This window comes from Sceloporus undulatus, chromosome 1 (assembly GCF_019175285.1).
Source record: "Sceloporus undulatus isolate JIND9_A2432 ecotype Alabama chromosome 1, SceUnd_v1.1, whole genome shotgun sequence".
Taxonomy (NCBI): Eukaryota; Metazoa; Chordata; class Lepidosauria; order Squamata; family Phrynosomatidae; genus Sceloporus; species Sceloporus undulatus.
Window position 1 is genome coordinate 206178348 of NC_056522.1, and position 24681 is coordinate 206203028.

General features: G+C 40.6%; 1 protein-coding gene across 1 annotated transcript in view; it reads left to right on the forward strand.

Annotated features, from left to right (window-relative positions):
* Positions 1 to 24681, forward strand: part of CHN1 (chimerin 1) — a 131656-nt gene that overhangs the window by 77360 nt on the left and 29615 nt on the right. Inside the window, exons 6-7 of the mRNA XM_042458383.1 lie at positions 3126 to 3414; positions 19016 to 19093. Coding sequence (XP_042314317.1) covers positions 3126 to 3414; positions 19016 to 19093 — 367 coding nt within the window. The remainder of the gene's footprint in view (positions 1 to 3125; positions 3415 to 19015; positions 19094 to 24681) is intronic.

The following is a 24681-nucleotide window of genomic DNA, read 5'->3' on the forward strand; positions in this document are numbered from 1 at the left end:
GAAGGCCCAGTTTACTTAAGCTCACAGTCTGCTTTTTTTTTGGGGGGGGGCAGCTTGTTATAGTGGTTTGGGTGTTGGACAAGGACTGAAAGAACAGGGTTCAAATCCCCAAACCAGCCATAGAAACTGATTGGATGACCATGGGCAAGTTGCACTCTTTCAACCTTAGAGACGACAGTGGCAAATCCCCTCTAAACTAATCTTGCCAAAGGTTGCATGAGTCAGTCCGCTGTGCTTAAAGACATATATTTGTATCATTGCCTGTTGTTACCATGTTTTTTGTGGCCCCCAACGTCTGTGTAGTCTACAAATGTAAATACATGCACACTTCCATTAGAAGTGGTGACTAAATCTGATTCTTAGAAGATGCTGCAATTTACATCTTAATCGAGGTTGATCATTGGGTAACTTTTTTGTTCCCCAAACACATTGCCAGTGACCCCAAAGTACAGTGGATCCTTATTATACGCTGGAGTTTGGTTCCAAGATCCCCTGTGGATAACAAAATCCGTGGATGCTCAAGTCCCATTAAATATAATGACATAGCAAAATGGTGTCCCTTATAAAAATGTAAAAGCAAGGTTTGATATTTGAAATGTATACTTTTTGGAACATTTTCAAAACCTGGATGCTTGAATCTGTGTATAAAAAAATCAGTTTATAAGAAGAAAAGACTGTACCTCCCACGTCCACCCAGATGTCATCCTATTGCATGACCACTGCTTTGAACAGCTGCACATTCACACATATGATGTTCTGCCCGTACATTGCATTGGTGAATTGTTGTGTGAGCAAAGCACACTCATGGAGGCCCACACTACATGCCCCTTTCACCCCATTCCCCCCGTTGCACTGTCTCTTTGTGTATGTTGTCATTACATCCATTGGAGTTGTCACACTTTCATTTCTTTTCTTTGCCTCAGGCCTGCACTTGTATTGGACCGTTTGTATGTAGTGTTAGGGTTGGGAGTTATCACTCCTTCAGAACCACTGTCGTGTCAGGGTGTTTATATGCATGGTTGAAGGTCCATATCTTCAGCCCAAATCGGCTTCTTTTTGCTCTGATTTTTAGCCCTGGAGCACAGCATCAATCGGGTTTCCAGCCGCTTTGGAGGTGTGTGACCCTTGAATGTCATCTAAACACCCTGCCTTCAAAGCCAATGGAAACCACTTTATTTTGCCCATCTGTTCCACTACTGGGATATGGAGCAATAGATGCACACTACAGAAAAGGAGAATCTCAACATTAGGAAGAACTTCCTGACAGTAAGAGCTGTTTGACAGTAAAACATGGTCCCTCAAACAGTGGTGTAGTCTTCTTCTTTGGAGGTCTTTAAACAAAGGCTGCATCTGTCACAGGGAGGGCTTTGACTGTGTCTTCCTGTACAATGGGGTTAGACTGGGTGGCCCTTGAGGTTTCGAACTCTATGAGTCTATAGCTGTGCTGTGTGCAAATTCATTGTATGTACCTTACCTTGAAGGACCAACATTGCTATTGCTTATTGATCCAAGTATGAAAGTTTTGAATTGCTACTAAATGGTTTCTGCCTAATGGGCCAGTATTAAAATATGAATATAGTCACCCCTCCTAACTTGTGGACCTTCAATCCACTGCGATCGAATATCCGCGGAGGGCAACCTCCACTATTTCCAATGAGACCACATGCATGGGGCACACCTCATTCAAGCCTATGAGCATGAATATGCGCGAGCCTCTGTTTTCATGGTGAGGTCCAGAACAGATCTCCCATGAAAACGGAGGGCCAACTGTATATCCTAGATGCTGGCCCTTCAAATCAATCACTGTATGAAATCACCTTATGTACATAATTGACAAAAGAGAGCATAGTTTCTCTGTCCTTTAAGAGGAAAGGCTTTCTGAAGATGCAGTTTCTCCTGTCTTAGTCATACTGTCACAACATTAGAAGTCCTTATTAAATGTCTCCTTTTTGTACAATTACACTTAGGACACAGGATTGCTATGGCAATCTACCCATCAAAGCTGCCATTTTCATCTTGGGACTTGTTTCTCATTTGTTACCTAATATATGTGAGCATCTTCACCACTGGGATTTCATGAAACATTCTGAGAGAAATTGTGTGTTCTCTAGAACACCAGTTTTCTTGTCATCATTTTCAGCTGGGGATGGGTTTGTACTGTGGGCCAAACAACCCCACCTGTGTTGCATGTGGACTCCTGAAAACTTCATGAATGCATCCTTCAGATCAGCACTTTCCAAATTATACTGCCATTGCTATTGCCTGGTCAGTGTGATTGATGCTTGAGTAAACAGCAACGGGTTATGACAAGAAATTGTGTTGACTGTACCCCAGAGACCTATGCACTATCCACTATCCACCAATGTCTAACCACCTAGGATTTATTGCAAACATCCTAAGATACCAGTCTTTAAATAGAATGTTTCTTAGGGTACAAAAATTCAGCTTGTTCTAATGAAAAAAATGTGAATTCCAACTCAGATTGCAAAATCAACTTTCAGTTCTAACAGATCCAATTATGATGTTACAAAGATTTCCTTGAACTGCAGATTTAATAAACTGAGTACAAGGCAGCTTCTATACAAAGCTAGAAGAGTTAGTCCTTGGTCTTGGCCCCAAATGAAGAATGCTTGTCCATGTCTTATTCTGTCACACATCCCTGCATTCTGGCAGTAGTTCCAACCAGTGGTATTATTGGCACTTAAGGACAACTATATCTAAAATGACCTCTTCCCACAGGGTATAGAGATACAGAACTGCATCAGATCTTTGTACTAATATTCTGCAACAGAGACTCCTCTATGAACAGTTTCTCCTTCATAGTAAAGCATAGTACTTTTTTAAAAAGTATATTTCAGCCTGTCTACAAAATAATTAAGTTTTACTGGAGGACAAATCATGTCTTACAAGTCCAAGCACATCTTCGGCTTTCCTTCCATGGTTGGCTTTTTGGTTGTTTTTTCCTGTAGTTCTGTTTTGTGCACAGTAGTTGAAGCTGGAAATTGAATCCAAAGATTGAGCATTTTCTATTTCTCATCCAGAATATTCTAGCATCTTAGACTCTTTACTGTGTGCAAAATCATCTCACTGAACTAAAAAGGTATTTTTCTGTTCCACTGTGGCAGATTTGGAAACCAGACCAGAAACTTCAGGCTCTACTATGATGGAAAACACTTTGTTGGCGAGAAACGTTTTGAGTCAATACACGATCTGGTGACAGATGGATTGATCACCCTTTATATTGAAACCAAGGCAGCAGAATACATTGCCAAGATGACAATAAATCCAATTTATGAACACATAGGATATACAACTTTAAACAGAGAGCCAACAAACAAGAAGAATACAGTGGCTGTGAGAGATAAGTTTGATGGCAAAGAGTCTACAGGAGATAATGACACAGTAGAAAAAAGAGTAAGTTACTTTGTTAAAATTTGGCTCCTATAAAATTAAAAAATGGTTCATACTTGGAATAATCATGTAGCAATTAGCACATGTAAGAACTGTTTATCAGGTTAAACATGTATGCTTTGTGATGTTTAAGTGATTGTTTTTTTCTATTAAGTTTTGGCCCTTATATCTTCCTGGGCTTTTTAAATTTCAGTCAAAGTGTGAAAGTTTGCTGGAAGCCTATTGAGCTACATGTTATATTTTATATCACAAAATCTATCATAAATATACACTTGCCCCTCCAAGTCCGCGGACTTGAGATCTGCAGACTTGGAAATCTGCGGAGGGGCAACCATCATTAACGGCAATGGGGCGTGCGCCTTGCATACACGTGCCCCATTCAAATCTATAGGGCTTGAATATGTGTGATATTTGGAACTGGGGGGGAGGGGGCAGAACGGATCCCTGCGAGTTCCAAGGGCCAACTGTAGTTGAAAATGGGTGTATCCATTATTTGAAAGTATTATTATTATTATTATTATTATTATTATTATTATTACTACTACTACATTCTACCCTTCCTTTATGCTGGGGATCCATTCCAGACTCCCCCATGTAAAGGGAATTCCACCTATGCTCAAGCCCATTTAAATGAATGGCGCGCGCACACCACAGGTACACACCCCATTATTCCTTATGGGACGTGCCGCCCCTTTTCCCAGTGTGGCTTTCAGTGTATGCTGAAAGCCGCGTAAAGCGCACCCGCGTATGATGCGGGCGCACTGTATTATTATTATACTTTATTTATATAGCGTATAGATTTACACAACGCTGTACATGCAATCAGTACAATCAATAAGAGGTCTATTAGCTGCTGTGTGTATTTACATTTGCTCTTAATCAAATAAAATATATTTGATCAGGAGTCAAAATGAGTCTCCAACAACATTTACTTTTAGTTACTCAGTTATAAAGCCTATTCCATAAATATTTTCTTTCAGCTACAGTTTTTTTTTCATTGTTGTCCTCAGTAGTTCAACATAGACATTGATTTGTTCACTGCTAAATTCTGTGCTTTAATTAGAAACAGAATGCTTTTACATGTAGATGGTTCTGTGTAACAAGTCATTACTTTGCTATGTATTCCCTACTAGCAAACAACCTCTTGTTCGTGGTGAAGAAACTATAGGTCTTAGATTCGAACAGAGGACTGGACCCTGAAGAATCTTGCGTTAGGTTAAAAGTAGTGCATTTGTAGTAATGACATGCCAGAGAGATTCAGTCTGTGTTTTTGACATGTGTCATATGTGGGGTCAGTTCTACAATACTTGATGAAAGGCTGCCTTTTAAACGCATGAGACCACTCTTTTGAATAGTACATAGTCTGGAAGTTGACAGTGTGTGATAACTCTGCCAAAACCAGCTCTGCCTTTCCAAAGCCTAAATTTATCAAGTCTTATATCTTAATATATTGATTCTTCTATGTGCAGTCCAGTTGCATGCTACCTTTAACATCCCTACACAAAAACACATTAAATATATATATGCAATTAAGTTAATTTAAAAGCCATAGAAGCGGCGTAGTGGTTTGAGAGTTGGTCTACAACTCATGGGACCAAGGTTCAATTCCACTCAGCAATGGAAACCCACTGGGTGACCTTGGGTAAATCATGTGCTTTCACCTCAGGAGAATGCAATGACATACCTCCTCTGAATAAATCTTGCCAAGAAACTCTATGATAGGTTCGTCTCAGATTCCCCATAAGTTGGAAATGACTTGAAGGCACACAGCACACACAACAGAAGCAAGAATATGTTTAGCAGAAAATAGTATAGTATATGTTCTTTTCTCAATACAGTGTGACCTTCCTGTCCATGGGGGTTTGGTTCCAGCACCCCTCCTCCCCCAATGGGAAAAAAATGTAGGAGCTCAAGCCAATATTAGTTAATGGGTGGCGATGTGTGTACACCTTCATCAGCACGCCCATAGACACATGCCACCATTGACTAATATGGGTTGGGGTGATCCACAGGATGTCCTAGCCATGGATGGCTAGCTTGCCAATACAGAAGGCTCGCTGTATATTTTATTGTTTTTTTCACTTAAGTCTTAAATGCATCCACACACTTCAGATGATGAAATTTTTAAAAATACAAATCATAAAACAATTAACAAACAGAATAGTTAATATCAACATTTACAAATATAATAGAGAAGTCAAACAGAGTATAATGTCTGTAACGTAAAAATACTGCCAAAATCAATATTTAGAAGAATATACAGGTATCGGTGCATGTAGTTTTTAAAATAAATAATCATCATAGATTAGAATTGGAGAACTGATGGCAAAATTCCATGGCAAATTCCACCCTAACTGCCACTGCAAGGCTTCTAGAGCTGTGGTTTTCCATTTGTTTTGAACTTCAGATCCCAGTGACCCCAGCCAACTCTACCAACAGTTGAGAATTATGGGAGCTAAAGCCCAAAACTTCTGGAAGACAAAGGTTGGGAACCATTTCTCTGGAGCAGCAATTTCCAAGCTTTCGCTCTCCAGATATTTTGGACTTCAACTTCTAGACTTACTGACTGTTGACCAAAATGGCTGGGCCTTCTGGGACTTGAAGTTCAAAATACCTGGAGGACCAGATTTTGGGAATCACTTCTCTAGAGGGATAGAAGAAGGGGCAGTATCTGCTGGACTTGGTCCCCTTCCCCACAGCCATTCCCTTTTCCTTGTTTCCTGTCTTATTTGGACAATTTCCCACTAAGCACACAAAGTATCAGTCACTTCTCTATGTATTTGTAAGTACCAGCACAACATATTTTTTGCTTGCAAAGCACAGTTCAGCTCTGTACACAAATTAAAATACTTCCATATTGTCACTCACTGATTGGAGATAATAGCAGAAGCAGCTTGTATATCAGACCTTCTTCCATTGCTAGCCATTGAGCAGCCCTTTCTGGCTTTTCTGCTCTTATCCTCTCCATCCTTGGTGCTATGTATGTGGACGCTTACTCTCTCACTTCTGTTGCTACCACCTCCAAAGTTGACAAAAGAAACATCTTTTGCAGAGGTCGCTGTCCTGTATAGAAACCGCACCTTCCTGAAAAGGACATCAGAGCAGGTTCTGTAGGAAGGGAGAAGGGTAACTAGGGAAATTGTTATTCAAAAAGATACTTCAGCTTAAAAGGAAAGGGTGGGGGTAGAAGGAATCTAGCTGGACCTTTGCGATTAACATTTATTTTTGAATTTCAGTCCACTTCTTTAGATGCGCTGGTGAACTAAATTACTAACACCACAGTATTTTAGCAGTCACCTAGTTATGGGGGTGAGATCAGACTTTCACAGGATACACAACAATTATGACACTGGCCAAAAACCTGGAAGGATAAGATGATACAGGTCTGTACCTTCAATTACTTCATTTGCCCACGAACATGAGGAGGCCCGTTTAAAGTGTAAACTTGCTTTGAAGTTGTTCAGGGCTGTGATATACCTTTTGAAATGTACTTGCTGTTCTGCCACACTGACTTCTGGCTGTTTGTACAATGAGCGATAGGTAAAATTCTTTCTCTTTACAGTGTTGGTTTATATCAGCCTCAGACATCATTTCATAGGGATACCTATTAACAAGGCTGAGTCATTTTACTGTAGACTGAAGATGACAGTTATGTGACCAAATTTCACATAATACTGAGAATGGATACTTCTAAAGAACTTTTATTTGTAGGAATTAGGGAACCTTAGCACAACTGTTATGGAATTTTGTTGAAAATGCTAAAACAAAGTAGGTAAATAACAAAATAATTTGAAAGAAAATAAAGATTTAATCTTCTGCAGGTTAACATTTGCTTGATTTATTCTGGTGATTTATAATTATTTTCCAAGAGACAAAGTGTTAACTTGTTTTGGCAGAGATATCAGTTAGTGAATGGTGTAATAGACACCTTGAAATGCTTTGGCTATTCTGCAGTTTTCATTTGCTGTTTTGGAATATCTATTTGGATAACATATGTGTAGTTAACTCTATAACAAATGATGTTTATAGAAGCAAAATACACTCTGGAGCTGAATCAGCTATATGAATTGAAGACCTACAAATGTATGTCAGATAGGATTTTTAACTTACACATCTATGAGGATCTAGTTAAGCTTAAAGTTAATTCAGTGGCCTGTGAAAATACTGAAGAATTATGGCTGGAGGTATTCTATTTTCACACCAAGGAATAATGCATTGCCTACTAGACATCTGCCACTGTGAGGTGTACCACTATAGCATTGATGGGCTTTCTGAAAATTCATACCATGGCAAGTTATTTGCGTTTTTAATGAAAGACTCAGAAACCTCTCTCATTTCTCTTTTCTGACACAGAAAATCTGCTAGCTGGATACAAGCTCCCAAAGGGTCATTTGCCCTTACACAAAAGTGTATTTCCTTTCAATGCTATGAACAAGAACAACTATTTAGTCACACAAACATTTCCCCACCTCCAACTATAATGAGGCAAGGGGTGTATAGACATATGAAAGAGAAAGATAACACTCAAGGTATCAGTAGTTTATAAATCAGCACTTTAGAAGGTCGTAGAACCATAGAATTTAGTTGGAAGGAACACATCCACTCAAAGCCTCTGCCAATGAAGGAAACCACATCTTAAGCCCCTCCAACCTCTGTTTTAAAACCTCCAACAAAGGTGAGTCTACCACTTTCTGGGATAGTCCATTCTACTGTCAAACAGTTGTTGCCATCTGTAAATTCTTCCTAATGTTCATTCAGAATGTCCTTTCTTGTAATTTGCATCCCTTAATTCTGGCCCTATTTGCTTCCTCTTCAGTGGGACAATTCTTCAGACACTTGACGGTATCATATTGCCTCTCAGTCTTCTTTTCTCCAGGCTGACCTTATCCTGCTTCCTCAGCCATCCCTCATGGGTTCATTTCCAGGCCCCTTTGCATCTTGGTCACTCTCTTGTGAACATGTTTCAGCTTGTCAATATAAGCACCACTTTAACCACCGCTTAAACAGTGGTGCCCTAGATAGAATACTGCAGGTGAGATTGACCAAAACAGAATAGAGCTATGTTATTACTGTTGCTTTCCTTAACTGGCCTACATACCCTAAAGGTACCAGATTCCATCTGATCTTGAAAACTAAGCAGGGTCAGCCTAAGATAGTACTTGGATGGGAGACTGCTAAGGAATACCAGGAGCTATGGGCTATATGTCAGAGGAAATAACTGCCAAAACCACCTCTGAGTACCCCTTATCTATGAAACGGTATGAAATTCATGGGCTCACCATAAGTCAGCAGGCAACTTGAAGGCACACACAAGCACACATTACTTCCCTTGACCTAAACATTATATACATCTTTTGATAGAGTCTAAAATTGCATTGATGATTCACACTCAGTTCATGATCTCCTAAGAGCCCCAATATTCCTTTACACCTGCTGAGAAGCCGTGTCACTGTTCCTATTTGTGCACCTGATCTTCTTACCTAAATGTAAGAACCTCAGAACCAGTGGGCAGCGGTTGTATTAGATGTGCCCCTTCTACCTTTTCAGTTCTGTGATTCAATAAATGTAAGAACCATACTGTACATTTATCCCGCTTGACATTTGTTTTGTCTGTTTTAGCCCAATCTTCAATTTTCTGAGGTCATTCTAAATCCTAATTCTGTCTTCTGTGAAATCAGCTACTCCTCTCAGTTTGATATCATCTACAGATTTGATGAGCATCCCTTCATCATTTTATTTTATTTTATTTTCATTCCTTGTTTTGTAGCTTACCCTCAAGCATCTGGTGTAAATCTGGTTCTTTCTAGGCTATCTTTAAGACAGTTTATAAGTAGACTGTCATGATGAAAACTAATGAACGCCAGAGTGCTGCCTCACGAACAAAACTGGTACTGAAGAAGAAGCGAATACTTGTAAAGGAACTGGGACAGTGATAAAACCTACTTGTTGTATTCTGATGTAAGCTACTTGTCCATAGGCATTCAACAATATGGGAATATGAATAAAATAAGTTATATTCAAATATAGAGTTTGAGGCAAAACAGAACGCCCCAAAGCAGCAGTTTCTTGACACCCCTTTCAGTGCGAGATCGGGACTATGGCAATCGCATGCCGCAGCCCTGAACTGGCACTTTGCCAGCTCTAAAAGAAATGGCAAAATGCCACTCCTTTCAGAGCCTGCAAAAGTTGCCATAGCGGCACTTTCTGGCACTCCTTTTAGTGTGCATCATCTGAATGCCGCTCCAAAGCAGCACCATGACACTGCCTGCCATGTAGGCGGGCAGGCGGGTGGTGTGCCGCTGGCATGGGGGGGTGCATCATCTAAATGCCACACCTGCATGCCACTCCCACACCAGCCTTTCAAGCTGGTCTGTTTAGCCGCTTAGATTAGCCACTTAGGGCATCTTCCATTCCCAGAAGGTTTTTGATGCAAAAGATCAGATCCAGTTTCCCCTCCAACATAAGTACTTCCAAAGTGTTTCTGAATCTGTGCATTCAAGACTTGGCTTCCTTGATTGAGGAATCAATTTATCCATGTGTAATGCAAATGTCCTCTTTTCCTACTGGTTTCTACCTTACCAAGCACTATTCCCAGAGAACATGCCAGCCACAGATGCTGGCAAAACATCAGGAATAAACTTTTCTAGAACATGGCCACATAGCCCAAAAAACCCACAAAAAACTGTGGATGCTGGCCATGAAAGCCTTCGACTTCACAAACCTTGATTTTGCTATTTTATATAAGGAACACCATTTTACTGTGTCACTGTATTTCATGGGACTTGAGCATCCACGGGGGTCCTGGATCCAAACCCCAGCAGATACCAAGGGCCCACTCTATTTGCCTTTTTAGCAGCCCACAGTAACCATAGAACTCTTCTCCAGCACATTTCAAATGATTTGATTGTCTTTCAGCTTTTTTCACTTTCACAGCTTTACATAGAAATTGGAAATATGATGACATGGAATGCTGTCATTCAATTTATAGCCCAATACTTTGTCTGGAAGAGGAAAATTCTAATCTGGTTCTAATATTCTAATATAATGATGTGTGACTGTTATGATGGGTTTGCAGTTTTCTTATATTGGGGTAAGCAAAGTCCAGCCCCTTAGGTTCCCCCCCCCCCATTAAAAAAATTCTCCATAATTCCCCAAAACTATCTCCACAGGATGAAGGGGGCATTTCCACATGCTTGGAGCTCCCTTGACCTTCCCCAGGAGTCAAAACAATTTATTTTGGATTTTTTCAAAACAAAATTACCTCAAAATATCCCAACATGCCCTCTAGGCACCTAGGAAGGCCCACAAACCATGTCCCATGCTACCTTCTACCTTCAAAAAATGGAGACAAAAATTATTTATTTTGTTGTCAGGGGAAGGATACAACCCTCCAAGGTCTCCTGGAAGGCTAATGTAATCCCCTAGTCTTCTACAGTTGCCTAGCACGGTCTTATATAAAATAACCTATTTTTAATTGATTGGGGTTTTCTTAGCCTGGATAATATGTAACTTCATAAATAATATACTCATTTCTGGATTCAGCAGACTAATTTAAAACACCACCAATAAAATTCTTCCTGTGATCAAGGTGGCATTAATTCATGTAAGTCTTGTAGCCAATATTCCATAGGTTGCTGTAACTGAGAGTTGCATGAGAATGGAAAGTCATTAACTTAAATCTACCTTTTCAGATTAAAACCCCCTTTTCATAATTGTGGTAGTAAATGGGTGACCTTTCCCTGTCAGGCAGTTTTGATTCAGCTTTTTATTAGCATTCTCTAGATTTAATTTTCAGGATTCGGAAATCATTTTCTGCTCATGTGACCCTAAACTATAACTGAAAATAAATCAGGTTTTAAGAAACAGAGAGGGAAACGCAGCTAAGAAATAAGCACATAAAAATATAAATATATTCTTGCTATAGGGAGGGAAGGAAAATATCAAAATGATTTATATTAATGCTTACAATTATTTATGATATTTCAAGGACCTCAGAAGGTACAGTCTAATTATACTACTGTGAAATTAGTAGGTTGTTTATTTCTACTGGTAATTGAACTGGAAAATACTTTATTTTCCTGGAGGATCAGTGCAGTTTCATAAAAGCTATGGGCAGATGGCCAAGATGGGTGGGGAATGTAACTGTGGAGGGGAGGTTGTGATCACACCTGCTTTCCCCCCCCCCCCAGTCTTTACAGGGTGTTAATTGTATCTTTTGCACCAGAATAACACAGCATGTGTAGGCTTTGTATTCTACAGAAAAAAGTGTGCATACATGAGGGTTCATCAGGTGATGGAGCAAATTCATGTAGGCCCTTGTGCAGAAAATATGAGTGACATGTATAGATTGGTGGCACAGCACCAGGAGGCACAATCAGGAAAACAAGTTTGAAAGTAACAAGTTACAGTTAATATCATTACCAGTTACTAAAGGAGTAGGAGTGGGGTGGAGTAGCATGAGTATAGCAAAAATATATTTTAAAATTTATGTTAATAAGTAGGAATAAGGTTGATTTGTTGGTATAACAAGTAACATTTTTTTCATAAGTTGTTTGTAAGAGCCTTTTATATAGCATGGTATTTTCCCCCATGAAAAAGTGAACAGAACGTAATTGAAAAGCAACAAGCAATACAATAAGTAACATAAGTTAACCCTTTTCCCAGCAGAGAGGGTCCTGTCCTCCTGTAATCTGGGGTTAGCTCCTCCTATTTGCTCCTGTAGGCAGGGACTATAAACAAAAGACCAGCCCCTATATAGGGAGGAGCTAGCCCCCCTGAGCCTCAGTCTTGTTCCTGCCTATGCTCCTAGCAGGATGTTCTCTTCATTTTCCATCTTGGGATGTGAACACGGTCTTAAAGGCTCTGACGGTTGGGCCGATCAAGTCCCTTTGGGAGGCCTTCCTCAAACACCTCTCCCTCAAGGTCATCTTCCTCACGGCCATTCCCTCCACCAGATGGGTGTCAGAGCTGGGGCCCTGTCAGTACGTAAAGACTTGTGTATTTTTAGGCCTGTCTCAGTGTGCCTTCGTCCAGACCCTACCTTCGTGCCTAGGGTCAACTCAGCCTTTCAGGTGTCACAGGACATTCTCCTGCCTTCATTCTGCCCTGATCCTAAGAAGGACTTGGAAAAGACCTGGCACACATTGGATGTGTGCAGAGCCCTCAAAATCTACATCAAGAGGACTTCAACCTTAAGGTCATCTGAGATGTTCTTTTCCTTTCGCCTGGGCTCTTGGGGTGCAGGATACCAGTCTCGACTCTGAGTAGGTGAATCAGGTCTTGTATTCAAAAGAGCTACTGAACTCTTGATCTCACTCCACCCGAGGGGTTGATGGTGCACTCAACCAGGAGTGCATCTACCTCTGCGGCCTTGACCACTAGCGCCTTCCTGTCAGATATTTGCAGGGTGGCCACATGGAAGTCGCCTTCGACCTTCATAAGACATTACAAACTGGACGTGTCTCAGTCCGCTGAGGCGTCATTTGAAAGGAGGTTCCTCCAACAGATTGTGTCAGGGGCCACAGTCTCCTAGCAGCACCTCCCTCCCAGTTCGAGAGGGCTTTTGTAAATCCCAGATTACAGGAGGACAGGACCCTCTCTGCTGGGAAAAGGAACGTTGGGTACTTATCGTGACACGTTCATTTCCTGCAGAGAAGGGTCCTGGCATCCTGCCCACCCGGGTGCTGCCTGCGGCCTCCGACCCTGCCTGCCTGTTGGTGGACCTGCCTGGTTCTTCTTGTTGTTGCTGGATTGGTTTTTATGAGTTCTTGTTTGTTCTTGGACTAGTTTTTTCTAAGGTGTTCTAGTTAACCCTTAGCTGATGTTACTAAAGTTCAGTTCCTTGATTACCTTACTAGTCGCTTGGCTTGTTATTGACTGAGGCTCGGGGGGCTAGCTCCTCCCTATATAGGGGCCGGTCTTTTGTTTATAGTCCCTGCCTACAGGAGCAAATAGGAGGAGCTAAACCCAGATTACAGGATGCCAGGACCCTTCTCTGCAGGAAATGAACATGTCACGGTAAGTACCCAACATTCCTTTTCCTCACATTAGTAGGAAACAGGAGCAGGTCATTTTTTAGACACTTCAATGAATAATGGAACATATTACTTCTAAAAGTTATTTTCCAAGCTCTGGAACACATAAACACACATATGCACCTCTGTACATACATTTCTATGCAGTTTTGCCATATTATAGACTAAAAAGGTACATGATTTAATCACTGTAGATTTTTTTCAAATCTGTACCTTTTTAGTTTATAAGATAGCAAAAAATCTACTTTGCTGTGTTTCAAACAGCCATGTTTTAAACGTCCAAATGGCAAGCAACATTTCAGAAGACGCTTTCTCTGTTTTCCTATACATACGAGGAAATGTGTTTTCTAAAACTGTGTCTGCTACAACACATCTACCATTTTAAAATAACGGAACTATAAATTGTGCTAATGCAGATTTCATCAATTTATAGATGGTGGCCACATTTCCATATCATGTTGAGAAGTGGTGTATATTAGTTCCTTAGCCTCAAAGTTGTCTTGCGGAATACCAAAATGTTACACCTTATTTTTTCCATTTCTGATACCAAGGACAGCCAAAAAGACAAACAAATGGATCCTAGAACAGATCAAGTCTAAACTCTCTTAACACAGAGATATCAAAATTGTCCCAAGTTCATTTTATCACAAGAATGGCTGTTGGAATTGAATTTTCTGCTTTAGACTTCTGGACTAGTGATGTAGAATGATTGAAGATGCCACTACTATTTGACAAACAGCTGGTCAGTAAATTAGTTTTGGACCAAACTGCTATAAAATGATTAGTAGTCTCTGGTCACAATCAGCTTGTTGTATACATACAAGCAAATGTGTGGAAAGCAAAACTCTAAATAGCAGAAAAATTAGTTTCCTTTCTTTCTTTATTAATAAGTGCGCACATTTGTATTCTAGATCACAGCTTATATGTGTGAGGCGCTTGGGATTACTTATTGCAGTGCTTCTCAAATACTTGTCCTTCAGAAATTTGGAATTCCCAGAATTAGTGAACATTGACCATAACTGGCTGGGACTTGGAGGAAGTGAAATCCAAAATATCTGGGGAACCAGACTTTGAGAACCACTAACAATGCATTTCATGTCATGCTACACTTGAGACTGATTTGGAACCTGCAGTTCCACATACAGAATGCAAAAGTAGAATATAGGGATGTGCTGTGTTTAATTATTTATTCCTGCAAGGGAGTACAAACAATTTAAATGTTCTCTCCACAGTTAGACATCTTATAAAACTATGCTGTAGTCTTCAAAATCCTCACCTACCTCCCCCTGATGTCATGTATGGGAAGGGCAGAGGAATCTCCCCTGACACACACACACACTGCTGGTGACTTTCTCCCCACCCAAGACTGCTGTGAAAAGTATGCCTTTCCATCTCACTCACCCCACAGAATATCAGGGGGTGGGGGGAAAGCAGCCATGCATCTGAGAGGCAGTAACCTCCAGATCCTCAGCTGCTTTTCTCCCCTGCCTGTCCTGAGTAGGGTTGCCATAACCCTCCTGGCGGCGGGACATTCCCGGTTTTTCACCACTAGGGGGCGTCCCTGCACGGTTTCCTCCTTGACTCAGGTTTGTCCTGGTTTGTTGCCAATCTGGTGACTTTCACACCAAAATGGGTACTTTTCAGAGCCTTTGGTGTGATTTTGGTGGTTGGTTTTAATGGTAATTTTGAGAGTTGAAATAAGTTCCAATTATTTTTATTCAATTAGGGCTACGATTTATTGCCATATGAACATCACAGGGACTTTTCAGGGATTTTGACTGAATATTTGGTGAGATATGGGGGGGGGATTTGGTGAGTTTTGGCCAAACGTTTGGGGAATTATCTTCGAGGCTTGTTGGCAACAGGAGGTTGCCAGACTCAGGAAGAGGAGCTCCTCCTCTGTTTGGTCCCCAAGGCAGCAGGGGGGAGAGGGCCATTTCCTTTGGCATCGAGGAGAGGATGATGAGGAGCAGGAGGAAGAGGAGGAGGAGGAGGAGGAGGAAGTGCGTAGCCATTTTCAATATTTATTTTGCCCCTATGTATTTCTTCTAACTTTGACTGCCAGGGCTCAATGCTCTGGAATTCTGGTGTCTGTGAGGCATTTGGCCTTCTCTGTCAGAGAGCTGTGGTGCCACAAGAAACTACAATTCCTAGGATTCCATAGCACTGAGCCCTGGCAGTCCAAGCAGTGTGTTTTGGACACAGATATCCTCCTTTTGTGAGTTAATGAATGAATCCAGTCCCTAGCCTTTCTATCTCTCTCACACACTGCAGGAGTATTAACCCACTTTGAGACTGCTTTAACTCAATGCTAGGGAATCCTGGGAATGCTAGTGTTTGGGAGACATTGAGACTTCTCTGTCAGTGATGGCTCTGAGGCCACAATAGACTACAATTCCCAGGATTCCCCAGCACTGAGCAGTCTCAAACTGGACCATTTCCTCAGTGTGGATGCACCTGGTGAGGCATTCTGGGCACTGCAGTTCAACTACGTTTGGAGGGTTATGGGACTCCCTGTCAGAGATAGCTCTGGGGCCACAGTGTACTACAGTTCCCAGCATTCCCCAGCACTAACCCAGGACAGTTAAGTCACTCTCGAACTGGATTATTTCCTCAGTGTGGATGCAGCTTTGGTGAGGAACTCTGGGCATTTCAGTCCAGCTATGTTTTATTTCTGCAGTGTATTTTGGACCAGAGACATCCTCCTCCTTTTCCAGGACATGTCCTCTTCTGTCAGATTTCAAAATGTCCTCCATTTTGATCATGGCTAAGAAACATGCATTTATATTAACATTTTTAAAAAATCATCAATTTTTTTCGTGTGTCCTCCATTTATTAAAACTGTGTCCTACATTTGAAAATGTTGTCCTACATTTGTCCCGGTTTGGAGGTCCTGACTTATGGCAACCCTAGTCCTGAGCAGCGTCAGGAAGATGAAGGGGAAAGCAGCCAAGGATTCGAAGGCTATCACTTTCATAATCAGCTCCTGGCTCTCCCACATCCACTCATTGCACAACATTGGGTGATGAATATTACTTGAGAACCTGGGGAGCAGGGCAGAGCATGGTGTGTGTGCTTCCTTTGGGGGGGTTGGACACAATTTCTTTCTTAGAACATTTGAATATTGTTTCCATCCCAGTTGAATGCTCAGTGAAGGTCCTTACCACTTACCTATGATTTCTGTGCTGAAAATTGGCTGCCTCTTAAATACACAGAGAGCCGTTGTGTGTAGTGGTTTGAGCATTGGACTACGACCCTGGAGACAAGGATTCAGATCCCCTTTCAGCCTTAGAAACCCACTGAGTAACGTTTGGCAAGTCACACTTTCCTAGCCTCAGAGAACAAACAGCAAAGGCAAAATCCCCTATGAACAAACCTTGCCAAGAAAAGCCCATGATAGGGTTGTCATGAGTTGGAAACGAAGGCACACAACAACAGTTAAGTACTTGTTCATGGTGTTGGTGTTGTTGGCTTGTATGGCCCTAAGCAGCTCGAAACTAAGTTATCCTGGTCTTTGTTTTCTGTAGAAGAACATACTATGGCTTGCTGGATTGCTACTGGTATCAGAAGAGGGCCTTCCCTAGTGCGGCCACTTCTCATCATGTAGAAAAGGGCTGGTCAGTGTATGACCTTCCAAATGGACCTGAACAGTGACTCCCAATATCCCTCAGTCTGATAAGTGGTGGCTGGTGCTGGTGGCAATTGTAATCCAGCATCTGGTCACACATTTTCCACCCCAATTAAAATTATCACTCTTTTGAGACTGAATAAACTTTCAGTGTGGAAGTGCTTCCATTGACAGAGTAAAGAATATTTGCTTACCATTGAGTTTTCCAGACTTGGTGATTTGGAGTAATTATGCTTCTTGTCAACTGGCTGTTTCATTTTTAAAAAATTAATGTAAATTTAATTGTGTTTTGTTATGATTGCCTTTGAGAATTTTTGTGAAAATGAAATGCAACAACAAGCAACAGCAAAAACAAATTATAATAGCATCTGTTATCAAAGACACCTAAAGCTATTTGGCCATAAGATCAAAACATTTTATAAATATTTTATTAGCCCACTCATAGATCTTTTCATTTAATTTGCTTGATTGAAAAGGAAAGGGATTGCCACTCATTTATTTCAAGGTCATCTTGGGGGAAATAACATTGAATGCCATGTGTGGGTTTTTCCTGATTCCCTTTGAGAACAATACAGCACCTTGGAGGAAAGCTCACGATAGGAACCATGAATTCAGAGTTATGGTTAAGTTCAGGGAATTGCAGCAAAATGTTGCTTGTTAACATGTCCGTAGTTGTTTCCATGGGCAGGCTGGCTGTAAGAAATAGCCCTTGTAAATTGGTAGAATTATATCTTCTTCCCCTATTCATTTTGCTGCCATGGGAATTATTGTACAAGATGCAAGATGGCAATATAGAGGAGAGTTGTTGTGAAATCCTTTCAAAATAATAGGGCCAGAGGGAGGTACATGACAAGTGGAAATAAAAGATATTTTGCATCATCACAGAATTGTGATAAATGGGGAGGGGGGGGAAACTCCATGTGTGAATAGCAGTGAACAGTGAAATTAATGTTCATCTAAATCATCCGTGTCATATAAGGTTTTCTTGCCTTTTCTGTTTGCTCTTTAACTTTGACACCCATTGCATTGCAGTCTCCTCAGTTTTTAAATGGTAGAGATGCCATTTTGCAATGATGCATGACTCACTCATTGCTCATTATCTTCCTGCTGATCTCTCTCTCTCTCTCTCTCTTTCGTTTTCTCTCTCTCCAGCAAGAAAGCCTCATGTGGGAGGAGGAAGAGGGAGATTTGTGCATTGAGTAGCACACTACTTAAATTCAGTTCCTGGCTTTTCATTGGTTATGTGCTCTCTTAATCTAACCAGTCCTGATTCATTGCTGCCTGCTAAAGCCCACCCTCCTCCCTATCCTTGCTGGACTGAGGTTAGCAGGGTGTCTGTTAACTGGAAACTGATTATATGCAGTATGAGAGCATCTTTTGATACAAAATGATCATCACTATGGTTGAGTAGGGAAGAAAGGATTCTAGAGATCTGCCTATGTGACACTGAATGCACGAGTCTCTAAATGGATGAAGATACTCAGGGCTTTCTTTTGTTAACCATGACTGTTCTTTATATCCAGACTCCTCTAAGTTTTTTTGCTTAAATTAGAAACCTTTTTTAGAGTGTCTGAACTGGCATTTTGAGGGGAGAAAAGAGCCATAATAACAGCATCATCATTATAGTGATACATTTCTACTGCTCATTTTAGGCACTGGGAGTAATGCTGCTTTTATTTTACTGTAACTCAGTTTGAAATCAGTACAGAAGTTGTGGGGTGTTTTTGTTGGGTTCCTCCCCTCCTTCTTCTCTCCTGCCAGTTCCAAAATGCCATCCAAAGAGTCTTGGTCAGGGCAAAAGGCTAATAGATCTGCCGTTCACAACTCGAAACAGGAGAGCCGTCAAAGAGATTTATTGATAGCAGCCCTGGGAATGCGACTGGGCTTCCAAAAGTCATCTGTGACAATCTGGCAACCTCTTAAACTCTTTGCTTATTCGCAGCTGACATCACTTGTCAGAAGAGCAACTCTGAAAGAAAACGAACACATTCCAAAATATGAGAAGATTCACAGTTTCAAGGTAAGCCATTCACCTGCTTCATTAAACAAAAGCTAGCTAAATGTTCAAGGATTTTTTTAGACTGTGATGTGGTTTGTTCTGAAGCAGAACCAAAACATATCAGCAGTGTGTGTGTGTGTGTGTGTGTGTGTGTGTGTGTGTGTGTAGTATTCATAATTAGTATAATTCAGTTTCTGTCAGTAGTTCAAAGGTACCAAAAGTTTTTTTAAAATCCCATCTGTGATCAAAGTATTAACCAACCTTTCTTTGCTCATTGCTATGAAATAGTTTTAGATGCCAGAAGCATGCTCTGTTGCATCTGGACACAGCAGATGGTCTACATTTCTTCTACTTCCTAGCTCATATTTCCTCCCTCATTAATAAAGTGACTCTGATGAAAAGAGTACATCTTTACGAGAGGGCTGTTAAAGCTGATAACTCTAGATTTAAGCATAGTTTTCTTATGTAGCCTCTAATCATTTCTGGATTAATTTTTTTTAATGTGATGGCTTATTTCTTTCTTAACAGCTGAGGAAAACTATATTTTTTGGGGTGGGTACCCTCTTCCAATATGATTAATATACAGCTTTTTTCACCCATCTAATTAAATGGTTGCATATTTAATTAAGGACTTTACAAGACTAGAAACTGCCGTATCAAAGGGTATACTACAATGATTTTATGTTATAAAAAAGATGCTGGCAGTTGTGGTGAGGGTATAAAAATGTGGTCCTTGCTGTCGCCTTACATAAAATCTCTGTATCCTTTCCTTTCAAAACAGTCAGCAGTCAGTTGCTCCAGTACAATGATCAGTTTTAGAAATGGGGCCTCCAGTGTGCCTGCAGAATGTGTCATTCAATAATATAATGTGTGAGAGCCAGCGTGGTGTGATGTTTTGAGCGCAGGACTAAGACACTGGAGATAGGGGTTTGTTTCCCCACTTGGTCATGGAAACCCACTGGGTGACCGTGGACGAGTCATACCTTCTGAACCCCAGAAGAACCCACAGTAGGTTCACCTTAGAGTTGTCATAGGTTGGAAACAACCAGAAGGCACAGAACAACAAGTGTAATGCACACGTGAATTCTCCCCCCTTCCCCTCCACAAGAATAAATCAGAATAAGACACACATGTGCACACACCTGAATATACACAGAGCTCTGGACTGCAGATGTTTAGGAGAGTCATTGCTATATTAGATGGTACTTTATTATAATACAGTATTGCCTGGAGGACAGAGGTTGTACTTTGTCTAGCATGCAGATTATTTCTATCTGTTGCCTTCCAGATATTTTGGACTGCAACTCCTGTAGTTGCTGAACTTTGGCCACACTAGATGGAGTTGTAGGAGTTGTACACCAAAACATGTAGAGGTCACCAGGGCTAAAATTCTGTTTCTTAATTTGAACTAGAGGAGACCCATTGACTTGATCGTTAAATGATGAGTGAGCACATAGATAAATCTAACAGATTCAACTCTGTCTCAGGACTAACAACAGAATTTAGGGCTAAGTTGCCTACCCCTGGTTTAAAATCTAAAGAAATTGTTTAAAAGATCTGGGTGCGAATTGGGAAGCCTTTGAGTCTTGTTTTTTCTTTGAGCTGACTATATAAGTAAATGACTTTTCTCTCTGTAGCACAGAGGGGCAATACTATGGGTTTGTTGTTAGGATTTAGATCTGTGTAATGAATATGAAGTGTTTATATCATACAAACAGCACCATACAAATTATCCCCCAAACTCAAAATTTTGCATCAATTATAATATAACTTGCAGGCAGGAGGAGGTTGTCTTGCTGATATCTTGTATACAAGATGATGCACTTCATATTCCTCTGGTGCTTTTGGGAAAATCTATGTCCTTTTTACCTCTTCATGTTGTAGAGATCTTGTGTGTGTGCACATTTGTGTGCCTTCAAGTGACCTGTTGTCATACAGCTACCCCATGGATTTTTTTTTCATAGGGTTTCCTTAGTTTTGTGGGTGGTTTTACCAGTTCCTTCCTCTGAAATATTGGGCCCGAACAGACAGGCCAAATAAAGCTTGGCTTTGGCGCGGCTTCAGGCCTCTTAGGATGCATGCATCATTTAAACAGCATACCTTCAAAGTGACTTGAAGCAGCTTTATTTGGCCTGTCTGTTCCGGCCCATTGTCTACACCAGTGATGGCGAACCTATGGCATGCGTGCCAAAGGTGGCACTCAGAGCCCTCTCTGTGGGCACATGTGCCGTCGCCCCAGCACAGAGTTTGCCAGAGTTTGTTACTGGAAAGCCAGAGGGACATGGCACTTGGCAATAAATAAGTGGGTTTTGGGTTAGTTTGAGCACTTGGCCTCTAAAAGTTTCACCATCACTGGTTTACACAACCTGTTCTTTGGCAGTCTCCCATCTGAGTACAGTACTAACTGGAGCTGTCCCTGTTTAGCTTCCAAGATCAGATCAGACCTGGTGGCTTTATAGATTCAAGCTGCACTGATTTCCAAAGGATGGAAGTAGGAGTTGGCAAAATGTGCCCTTGGGGCTATTTTTATGGGCCACAGCTTCCTCCCTTCAAATCCCAAGAAAAGGGTGAAGTTTCTCTCAGGGATTCACCTTTAAAATAGGTTTGCAGCGGCCCTGTTTTTTAAACCCAGAAATGGATGTCCAACCACTTCCAGATTTGTATTTGAATTGTTTAGCTTAGGGGTTTGGTTTTTGGTTTTGCATAGGTTGGGTTGGTGTTTTAACAGCCTGTGTGGCATTCAGAGAGTCCCAGAAGCAGAAAATTGGTTCCTTAGGTCCACCAGAGTTGCTCACCCAGGTTTAAAATATGCGTAACAGTATTCCTGTTAGATTTTACTGATTTCTTAATTTCAGTCCTTAAAGCAAACCATGATGCAGTTGCTGTGCACTTTAGCAGACCACCTTGCAATATCAGTGCTATAGGAATGTCAGGTAACTTATCCAGAAATGTTATGAGTACTTCTGATGATTTTCCAATGCATGTAAATGCATATCCTACCCTCTTCTGTCAGGTTTGTGACTGCTTTATAAATTTTTTTCTGACTGGAAGACTTGATGAATGCTGAAATCATGTAAAAATGGGGAATAAACCCTACAGCTAAAATGTCTCCTTGGCAACCAAACAGTATGAAATTTATTTTATTTTTAAATTGGAGTTTGAACAACACTGCTTTTAGCACAACTTCATGGGAATGATGAGGGACAGAAGAGAAGAATCTGTGTGCCCTCACCAATCACAGTTGATACACAGGATGCACTATCAAAAGACTGCTCTGTGTTAACTGTAGAGATTATGATGGCTAATAGGGGAAGAGGGTGGTCTCTAGGGTATGGAGCATAGAAACCCATTACAGTACTCTTAGGATCACTAGGATATATAAAATTAAAACAGGCAAAGAATTAAAATCAAATAGCATGTTTTGAACAAAAACCAGGAGCCATCTTGTTTAAGTAATGTACATTTTTCCATGACTTGATCAGATAATATAAACCTTGTTTGTTTTAAATTAGAGACCCTGCCAAGATGGTTTAAAGAACTTTTTTAAAACAAAAATGTTTGGATTCTCCTATTTGGAATCACTGAATCACTGCACAGCAAAAAGACTTGATAGCAATCCAGCCGCGTGGCACTCATTATTTTTGCTGCAGGGCTTGAGGATGCATAGTTAATGGGCATGCTGGGTCCATCTACACTGAAAGATTTTAAACTGATTTAACTGTAAAGGGACTTCTTCATAAAATGCTTTTAAAAACCTGGCATTTTATAAGAATGCAGAGAATGCCTTATTTGAGAAAATTATTTTTGTTGAATTACAGTAAGTCAAGTTCTTATGCTGGGAGAACTGGGTGGGGTATTACCCTGCCAATGTGACATTGTGACTAAAGCAAATATCATATGAAGAAGAGAGTCTCTTTTTCTGAGTTACTTTTTTTAAAAAAATCCTCAAATGCCTAGAAATTTACACAGAATAATGAAGCTTGCATGGCAGTGATGGAGTTCTAGTGGCAAGAAACAACCTGAAAGCAGGTACAAAATAGGCCTCAGAAACATGTAAAACATAATTGTTGTTTTTTAAATGTGTTATATGCTATTTTCAAAGTGAAATTTGACAAACTAGATATTGGCCTGCTAGGCAGCCTGTGGCAGAACAATGTTATATATAGTTAGTTTTTTGTGGGGTTTTTGGGCTATGTGGCCATGTTCTAGAAGAGTTTCTTCCTGACGTTTTGCCAGCATCTGTGGCTGACATCTTCAGATGCTGGTGAAACTTCAGGAAGAAATTCTTCTAGAACATGGCCACATAGCCCGAAAAACCCACAAAAAACTATGGATGCCAGCCATGAAAGCCTTCAACTTTATATATAGTTGCTAAAATGACATGTCTGAGTGCAAAACATAGCCATTGAAACCACAGTTTGAAAGGGGTGTCCTCTGTGTAGGAGTAAGGTTTCATAATCCTTTGAAAGCTCTTAATTCTTGCTTTTGTGTCATTTTAGATCCAAATCTCCCTTACAACCGCTTATACCTCAATAACAAAAAAGGGTACAGATATTCATTTTTCTCCTATTAGAGAACCACAGGCTTTGCAGGGAGGTGTTTTTGGTGGGAAAATAGCTCAGAAATGTCAGGGCTAGGAAGCTCTTGGTCTTTCAAACTGCATTCCCAGTGGCTTCAAGGTTTTTTCAGTCATTCTGTTTAAACAAAAGAAATCTCTAGAATCATGGGACCAGATGTAACATGTCTGCTCCTCCAGTAAAGGGAGTTTTGGTCTTAAAAGTTTTCACAGGCTCTGAACCAGACCTGATGTCTCTTTTGGTACCAGAGTGTTGAAGCTGTCTAACTGTGGTCAGCTACTTCTGACTGAATTCCTGCAATCAGCAAATCTTTTTGAACCACAGTTCCTGAGCTGACACATTGCAGACAGCAAAATAATGTTTGCATTTCAGCAGTTTTGCTATTAGAGCCACACAGTCAGTATAGATTCAGTCCAGAGTTTATCATTCACTACCTACAGGACGTTGGCTGAGTTTGTTCTGTTTTTCTTTACCTTTTGCATGTCTAATGTCTGTGAAGATAAACTGATGTACAAATACCTGTTTTTCACACTGAAGTATTCCAGTTACTTACACTTGGGTAGCTGTCAAATAAAGTGGGCCTATCTGGTCATGATAGCAGTACCCAGAAGTTGAACAAGTCCAGATCTAGAGTAAACTCATCATGTTCATCAAAACCAATCTTTTACATTCCAATCATTCTGATGACAACCAGAGTATAGCATGTCTGTGTCTACATTCTTGTGAATGCTAGTCAAAATAAATGAAATTCAGTGCTTACATTACATCACATGTTAATTACAGTTGACGGCTTCTTGCAGTCACAGTTCTTTTAAAAATTGTTCTCAGTCCTAATTGGTTAAAAAAAAAAACTACTGGTGAACTGGATACAAGGCAACTTGGTTCCATTTAGGACTTCACTCTGTGCTTATTCTCTTCATCATTGGCATTTCATTAGTGCTGTATGCATAATGCAAAAGTAACACACCCCACTGCTTTGTCTGGATTTCAAAACATTATTAAGACTATGAAAATAGACTTTTTCTTCCTAGT